This window comes from Triticum dicoccoides, chromosome 2B (genome assembly GCF_002162155.2).
Source record: "Triticum dicoccoides isolate Atlit2015 ecotype Zavitan chromosome 2B, WEW_v2.0, whole genome shotgun sequence".
Taxonomy (NCBI): Eukaryota; Viridiplantae; Streptophyta; class Magnoliopsida; order Poales; family Poaceae; genus Triticum; species Triticum dicoccoides.
The window spans coordinates 358,845,302-358,854,267 of NC_041383.1; the positions used below are offsets into that span (position 1 = coordinate 358,845,302).

General features: G+C 45.9%; 1 protein-coding gene across 1 annotated transcript; it reads left to right on the forward strand.

Moving 5' to 3' along the window:
- The first annotated feature begins 320 nt into the window (after window positions 1-320).
- Window positions 321-5,813, forward strand: LOC119363697. The gene is made up of 2 exons (XM_037629068.1): window positions 321-3,618; window positions 4,794-5,813. Exon 1 carries the CDS (start codon window positions 2,070-2,072, stop codon window positions 3,540-3,542), a length of 1,473 nt encoding a protein of 490 aa, XP_037484965.1. The 5' UTR covers window positions 321-2,069; the 3' UTR covers window positions 3,543-3,618; window positions 4,794-5,813.
- Window positions 5,814-8,966: the final 3,153 nt, after the last annotated feature.

Below are 8,966 nucleotides of genomic sequence, written 5' to 3' on the forward strand. Positions count from 1 at the left end.
TCTCCCCCTTTGTGTATACCTTGCATATTATGAGAGAAAAGGCATTAGAATGACTCCAAAAGAATTATTATACAATAAAAAACATAAATAATAGTAGGAAAACATGATGCAAAATGGACGTATCAGTCACTGACATCAAAAACTCTTCTATGCGTGCTAGTGGTGAGATAACATTGATGCCACCTAGTACTGGGCAGAGACTTTGGGAGTATTGCCACATCTAGTATAACAGATGTTTTTCGAAGGACTGAGGTACACAATTTCCAAGGTTTTCTTGGTTATGTGTTGACAAATGGATATAGTTGGAGTGTAGGTGATAAGCACATTTCTTATATACTATTTGGGCACACAAATTCACCTTTTATTGAGATATATCCATCCATTCTTGCTATGACTTGTTGAATATTCGAATGATAATCATAAAAGAGAATGTTGACTAGCGAATTGTTTATTTTGCAGAAAAGTGCGCAAAGGCACTATAATCGTCAAGACTTCTACTATGTGGCTAACGAGAAGAGAGAAGGGCATGAAAGAAATACGTCAAGGCTTGAGCGTGAAGGAAAGAAGTAATGTAGGGGAGCAAACTAAAAGAAGAGGTGGATCTTCTTGGGAAGAAAGAAGAAAGGAGGAGGGCCAAAGTAAAAAAAAGACAGAACAGAGGAGGGGATCAAAAATCCCTAGCGCAGCCGATCCCCATCGAGCCTGGCATCTCCATCTCTCTCCCCCTCACCGCTTCTTCTCCCACCTCCGGCCGCCGCCGCGGCCAGGCCATCGTGGCGGCGCGCTTCCGCGACCTCGTTGCTCCACCATCACCCGCGCCATCCACCACCCACACCATCATCCATCCATCACAGCGCCAGCCACCAGTGCCCACCTCGCGCGACCTCTCCCTCCAGCCGGCGCGCCCGGCCAGACACACCGCCGCTGCTTCTTCTTCCCTTCTTCCCCGCTTCTCTGAATCTCTGTCTGCTGCTCCTTCTCGCCCGCGCCCCTGCTGCTGCTCGTCTACAACTCTCCCTGCTGCTATCCTTCTCCAAGCTCACCTCCTCTCTGAATCCCTACTGCTGCTGCTCTTCTACTTTCCCCTACCACGCTGCTGTTCTGCTCCTTCTCCATCTCCAAACTCCAAGTCGTTGCTGCTACTCCATCTTCCTTTGCCCCGCTGCTCCTTCTCCCTCCTCTCAACGCCCCCTGCTACTGCTTCTTCTCTCTCAACCTCCTGCTGTTGCCTTCTCTCTCTCTCTCTGAAATTCTGTAGTATTGAGAGATGTTCAAGACTTGTAAGGTTCAGATTTGAAGAGTACATGTAAACTGCTGTTTGCTCTGTTTAGTACTTGTATAATATAGTGTATGTTTTCTGGGATCTGACTAGTTGATGCATCTATACAAATAAGTTCGTGAATGTTATATTTGTCAACCGTGTGGTACATGTATGCTTGTCACTTGCACTGAATTTACGTAATTCCAGTTCATGTATCTGTTGTCACAGTGTCATCCCTTTTCTGCAGAAATATATTCAGTTTTGTAGTCCATGTATTAGCTCAAGTTCTTGTTTCTTCCCACTGTTCATGTTATATATATATATGTTCTTGTCTTTTTAATTTCCTAGCCGTATGTTTTCTTGTGTTAGCATTAAATTCATCGAGTAATATGGAAATTGCCAAAAAGAGAGTATAGAAAATCTGAATCTCTCTTTGCTTATTTTGCATTTTCTTTGGCGATGATCTTCAGGAACTACCCTGTTTAGTTTAGGTTTATTTCCTTGCAATCATCATCTGTATTCTGTCACCTAGCTTTAGTCGAGCATAGTCGTCGTCGCCTAGTCCCTGAGGAGAACACGACACTCGCAGTTTGGGCGTAAAAACCCCACTGTACCTACTAACGATCATTTTGGCGCCGTTGCTGGGGACTAGCGTCGAGCGTTTGTGTGAGGCTTTAGACTAGGTTTAGCTTGTTTCCTTTTTGTGCTTTATATATTTGTGATATATCTCTAACTCCTAACCCTTGTTCTAGTTTATTTTCTCTTTGTTTTCTTTTCCTTTTTGCAGGTTAGAACCATCTTCTCGGATATGGCTTACTATTCAGATCATCATGCTTATGCGAGCAACACTACAAACAGCACGGAAAGTATTCAAGAACTGATAAGTAAGATTTCCCATCAATTAGATGATTTAGCTCGGCAGCGAGAGGTTGTTTTTGAGGATAGGCCTAGCTCTTATGATCCTTATTCTAGAGGTCATCCTTATGTTGCTCCTACATGCCATATTTGTGGATTTCAGGGCCATTCACCCGCTGAATGTCAGCGTGGTTACTCTCACCCTCCCGATTGTTATGGCATGAGCTTCGCCCCACAGCCTAGCTCATACCAAAACAATTACACACATGGGTGGCCTGAAAACCAGAATATGTCATATAGGAGCAATAACCCTGAGATCTCATCGTTTGCCTCTAGTTATCCAATGCAGGGATTCAGGTACAATGAGGAGAACCACAAATATGCTCCACAACAGATTTATTCACCTCCTACTCATATACCTCAATACCAGGAGATGTGTCCAATGGAGTTAAATGGTCCTCCATTTGGTCAACCAACAACTCCAGCACCTTTCGAGCAATCTCATGTGCAAGTGCCCACACAAGATGAATTTGATGATATAGAGAAGCTCACATTGCTTAGTATTGAGTTCACTTGGAGTGCCGAGGATGATCCTATTAGGAAGGTTATACTAGATGAAATGAAGAAGATCAAGAGTGGAAAAGAGCTGGTGGAAGAAGTAAGGAAGATTGAGAAGAACATCAACGCTGGCAGCACTATTTCTTCACAACTTGAGTTGAGTGTGGCTGAGATATCCATGGATACATGTGAGGTTCCAACACCTTCACATTTCGTTGAGCAAGTTAGCAAGTGCCTTGAGCAAGAGATACCTCAGATTGAAGAAGATGAACTAGAAGACAAGGAACAAGATGGTCAAGAGCTGCAATTCCCAAGTGATCAAGTTGAAGATTCATCATCTATTACTCCTGAAGAAGTGCAAGAAGCTGCTGTAGATGAAGATGAAGAACATGAGATTCATTTGCCTATTGTCATACCAGAGCGTGATGTGTCAGGTTTACTCAATCCTCTTGATTACATGATGCCTTGTGATTTCTTTGCTACCACCTTGCATTACATGATACCATCACATAAGATTGATTTGAAAACTCATTTGCTTGGATATGATGATATATACCCTGTTAGTGGCATTGCTCTCATTTGTGATGATCACAATTACTTTCCTCATGCTAGTCTTGAGCTTAATGATAAATGTCATCCTCGTGTGAGTATTGACCATGCTGATTTCTGCCATCCTAAACATGTGCTTTATAGTTATGCTTATATAATTGGATATTCCATTGATGACTTGGAAGGCATCGACCGTATCACTTGTAGTTGTTTGTGTGAGTCCTATTTCAGGCTTTTGCTACTGCACTGTTTACTACATGCTGACCAGGTTCGAGGTGACATTCCTTGGGATCCTGGTGGAGTCAGAGCATGGCGATGAGGGGAGCACAAACAGGGAACACAAACAGAGAAGAGTGGAGAGAAGAAAGTAGGAGAGAAGAGTATACAAATACCAGGTGATTCTGTTCCACTTGAAGCAACCTTTAGAAAATTTAGTACGAGAACTGGCATTTTATTGCATTGAAACTCTTTTTGCATTGTGACACCTTACTCTTCACTGCAAAGTAGGATTCACTCCAAGAAGATTGTTGATTCTCTTAATACTAAAACTATGCAGCTGTATTCTTCTTATGGTAATTTGTGATAATGAATACTTTATACCTCCATGTAAATGTTCAATGGGAATGCCTTGAGTCTAAGTGAAACCTACTAATGAATTGATGTGTTGTGTCTGACTGTCCCAAGTTAAGCTAAGTAACTGGTGGCACTTAAGTAGTAGCTATGATCTATGGATCTGTAGTATGTGAAAAACAGTGCCATTAGCTATGGATTCCTCTTTCAATTATTCCTGTTTTACTTAAGCTAAGTAATTTTCAAATAACTAAATAAAATAATTATAATAATTTAAGTCCGATCGACCTATAGTAGCATGTCATGTTCCCTGGATCGGTGGCTTGTGAAATCTAGTAGATTGGACTGTAAAAAAAATTTATATGAAAAATGCTATAATTTGTCGAACCAGGTGTATACCATGTTCTCGGGATCGGTGGTATGTTCCTTTGGGGAGATAATAACAAAAAAATACTAATAATTTGTCTAACCAGGTGTATACCATGTTCTCGGGATCGGTGGTATGTTCCTTTGGTGAGACTGATATAATATCATCTCTTGTGCTTTAAATTCAATAAGTAACTTGTTTTTCTAATTCATTTTGGGGTCCCAGCTTATCTCAGGGCTAAAGACAGAGCCAGCTCTTGATTATTAGTATTTACTTTGACTCAAGGCCATTGACTTGGAATATTTACAGTGTGTTATAAATATTTCTTATCACAATTTAGCTTCAGTAGAGTACATTTGCTTAGTTCCAGTATTGTCGGAATTACTATCTATCGGAAAGTGCATCTTTACTAGGCAGTGTGAGTTGTGTCACCATCAAAAAAATTTCCTTTGCTTGAGGACAAGCAAAGATTTAAGTGTGGGGGAACTTGATAAGCACATTTCTTATATACTATTTGGGCACACAAATTCACCTTTTATTGAGATATATCCATCCATTCTTGCTATGACTTGTTGAATATTCGAATGATAATCATAAAAGAGAATGTTGACTAGTGAATTGTTTATTTTGCAGAAAAGTGCGCAAAGGCACTATAATCGTCAAGACTTCTACTATGTGGCTAACGAGAAGAGAGAAGGGCATGAAATAAATACGTCAAGGCTTGAGCGTGAAGGAAAGAAGTAATGTAGGGGAGCAAACTAAAAGATGGGGAGGATCTTCTTGGGAAGAAAGAAGAAAGGAGGAGGGCCAAAGTAAAAAAAAGATAGAACAGAGGAGGGGATCAAAAATCCCTAGCGCAGCTGATCCCCATCGAGCCTGGCATCTCCATCTCTCTCCCCCTCACCACTTCTTCTCCCACCTCCGGCCGCCGCCGCGGCCAGGCCATCGTGGTGGCGCGCTTCCGCGACCTCGTTGCTCCACTATCACCCGCGCCATCCACCACCCACACCATCATCCATACATCACAGCGCCAGCCACCAGTGCCCACCTCGCGCGACCTCTCCCTCCAGCCGGCGCGCCCGGCCAGACACACCGTCGTTGCTTCTTCTTCCCTTCTTCCCCGCTTCTCTGAATCCCTGTCTGCTGCTCCTTCTCCCCCGCGCCCCTGCTGCTGCTCGTCTACAACTCTCCCTGCTGCTATCCTTCTCCAAGCTCGCCTCCTCTCTGAATCCCTACTGCTGCTGCTCTTCTACTTTCCCCTACCACGCTGCTGTTCTGCTCCTTCTCCATCTCCAAACTCCAAGTCGTTGCTGCTACTCCATCTTCCTTTGCCCCGCCGCTCCTTCTCCCTCCTCTCAATGCCCCCTGCTACTGCTTCTTCTCTCTCAACCTCCTGCTGTTGCCTTCTCTCTCTCTCTCTCTGAAATTCTGTAGTATTGAGAGATGTTCAAGACTTGTAAGGTTCAGATTTGAAGAGTACATGTAAACTGCTGTTTGCTCTGTTTAGTACTTGTATAATATAGTGTATGTTTTCTGGGATCTGACTAGTTGATGCATCTATACAAAATAAGTTCGTGAATGTTATATTTGTCAACCGTGTGGTACATGTATGCTTGTCACTTGCACTGAATTTACGTAATTCCAGTTCATGTATCTGTTGTCACAGTGTCATCCCTTTTCTGCAGAAATATATTCAGTTTTGTAGTCCATGTATTAGCTCAAGTTCTTGTTTCTTCCCACTGTTCATGTTAGATAGTTATATATATGTTCTTATCTTTTTAATTTCCTAGCCGTATGTTTTCTTGTATTAGCATTAAATTCATCGAGTAATATGGAAATTGCCAAAAAGAGAGTATAGAAAATCTGAATCTCTCTTTGCTTATTTTGCATTTTCTTTGGCGATGATCTTCAGGAACTACCCTGTTTAGTTTAGGTTTATTTCCTTGCAATCATCATCTGTATTCTGTCACCTAGCTTTAGTCGAGCATAGTCGTCGTCGCCTAGTCCCTGAGGAGAACATGACACTCGCAGTTTGGGCGTAAAAACCCCACTGTACCTACTAACGATCAGTAGGACTTGTTAGTGGTGTGAGATATTTGTGCCTCCCTGTATCCCCGACACCAGATTGCATAACCAGAAAGTTTCGGGAGTTTCTAGGTACGAATTCAAGTAGCTCTAGTATATCTTTCCGACGGATACTTGGTATGAGACTGGGGAATCTCTACCATGTATTTGTTCCACTTGTTACCTTACTATTTTTTTCATCAATCTCCTTCAAAGTGGCTTCTCAATCAGTTGACGTATCATTAAGCTTATGGAATTCATTCGTTCATTTCTCTATACAGATGATACTTTTGATGACTTTATGTTGCAACATGTCAAGCCTTTGATTCAGCTTATCTATCCTTTCAATTGAGATTCTAACGGTTGTCATCTTCTTCAGGATGGCTCCCGCAACTCGCAATAACCCGGATCGGGGCAAAGGAAGTGAGCAAGAACGCCCACCCTCCCCACCTCCACCTCCGAAGGCATGGCGGGTTGTGATGGCAGCAACCACCACCAATACTCAGATGATTCTATAGATGATGCAAGCGTTTCAGAACAATCAGAACAACCAGAACAATCAAGTCCATGGAAACCTCAGCCATCAACCTCAGTTCGCTACTCTCAACCAGTTCCTCGCGAATATGCCCAAGACATTCAGCTCTTATTCTGATCCGTTGGATGCCGAAGATTGGCTTGTGGACATCAAGAAGCATTTCGTGTGCAGCAATGTTAGGCCTGAGGACTATGTCAAGTTTGCTTCTTTCTAGCTCAAGAACTAGGCAGCTGATTGGTGGCAGCAATACGAAGACTCCAGAGCGGGTCAAGTGATTAGCTGGAATGACTTCTGCCAAGACTTCTTTGCTCATCACATCCCAACAAGTGTCATTAAGGGCATGCGTGAGCAATTGTGCAACCTGAAGCAAGGCGGCATGTTTGTGTATCAATTCAATGTCAAGTTTCAGAATCTGGCCCATTATGCCTAGCAAGACATTCCTAATGGAAAGAGCAAAATCTACCAGTTCAGTGGTGGTCTCAGAGAGGACCTCAACTAGTTGTCATTCTCTTCGCGCCGGCCGAGTTTGGTCAGTTCTAGAACATGGCTCTCAAGCAAGAAGCTTCCCAGCTCAAGTGTGAGGCTTCAAAGAAAAGGATCAGATATGCAGTCCACTCATCTTCCTCCTCACAAGTGGTTGCAAAGCAACATAAGTTTTGTCTTCCTCCACATCCTCCGTTTCGTCCGCCCTATCAGCAGAAGCAGTCAGGTGGTCATGGATATTCTCTAACACCCCAAATATGATGCGCCAGGTGCCTTCCAGTTAATCGCCGTCGTTGCCATGTACTTTGCTTGTGTGTTTATTTTGCCACATCATCATGTGCATTTCATCTCCATGTTTTTCAAAACTTGCAACTGTTCGGGTCCTCCCAGTTCTCTCCGTTGTCCGTTCTAATCCCAATACACTCGCACGTGCCCGTTGTACCTCCCAGTCCTTGTTTTATGAGCCACAGAAAAATATTCTCGGAATGGGCCGAGAGTTGACGAGTGGTCTTGGTTTATCACTGGTAGACCGCCTGTCAAATTTCGTTCCATTTGGAGGTCATTCGATGCCCCAACGGTTAACTGGGTAACCGCAAAAACCCTCTTTGTACAGCCCAACACCCCGCCAAATAATCCCACTAGCCCATCTAAACCCCCTCCATGGTCTCCATCGTTGGATAACGATCGTGTGGGCAAAAGCCACACCCCATTTGGACTCTCCTAGCTCCCTCTACCTATAAAAGGCCCTCCCCATCCATTTTCGCGGATGAAACCCTAACCTCCCTCTCCATCCACACGCCGGACACGTCCGGACGGCGCCGGAAAAATCCGTCGCCGCCCGACAACAGCCCGCGCCCGCGCCCACACGCCGCCGCCGCAACCTGCCTCGTGGCCAATCCCCTTGCGCCACGACGCCTCCCCGCGCCCGCCAGCCACTCCCCCGCCGCCATGTGGCATCGCCACGTCGTCCTGTGCCTCTCCTCGCGCCTCCAACCGCGACGGCCCACCAGGCCTGGATATGGCCCACCGTGGGCCGAACCGGGGCCCCAGCAGCCTGAGGAGCCGCCCGCATCCCTGCAGCTCCCTCGATCCCGATCTGGATCGAGAGGAGCCCGAGCTCCGGGACCCCTCCACCGGTCTTCGTCCCCGCCACCTTGCTCGCCCCGCGCCGCCAACGCGTCGGCGACCTCCAGGTCATTCCCCCATTGCCCTTGTCTCCTCTTTCCCATGTCTCTCTCTCTCTCTCCCATCTCTAACTCCCACCGCCGGCCCTTTTCACCTCGCCGCCGGCCTCGTTTTGCTTCGCCGCCGGAGCACCCCATCATCTCCGGCTGGATCCCGCCGTCCCTGCCCGTCCCCGGCCTCCCCAATGTCACCGGCCACCGCTCTTCCACCGGAGCGCCGCCGCTGCCACTCTCCAGTCAGATCGGGGAGGATCCCCCATCCCGCCGCTCGCATTGACCCCACACGTGGGCCCCGCGCCGGCCAGCTGGGCCTCCCTAGCCCAGCTCCCTGGCATGCCTGTGTCGGCCCGCCTCTCCACCGACCTGGGCCAGGCCCAGCAAGGTGAGCCCCGGTCCAGCTCTATCCCTCGCCCTGGGCGCCTCGTAGCTATTTGACGCTCACCCAGTTTTTTTTTCTCGAAGATGGCCAAGTGCCTGAAAATCCATAATATGTGTGCATCTTTGAGTGGCTCTAACTATGTGCATGATGCTCCCTTTTGC

Excerpts from the sequence above, each read along its gene's own strand:
- LOC119363697 (XM_037629068.1), top strand. The coding sequence starts at position 2,070 with ATGGCTTACTATTCAGATCATCATGCTTATGCGAGCAACACTACAAAC.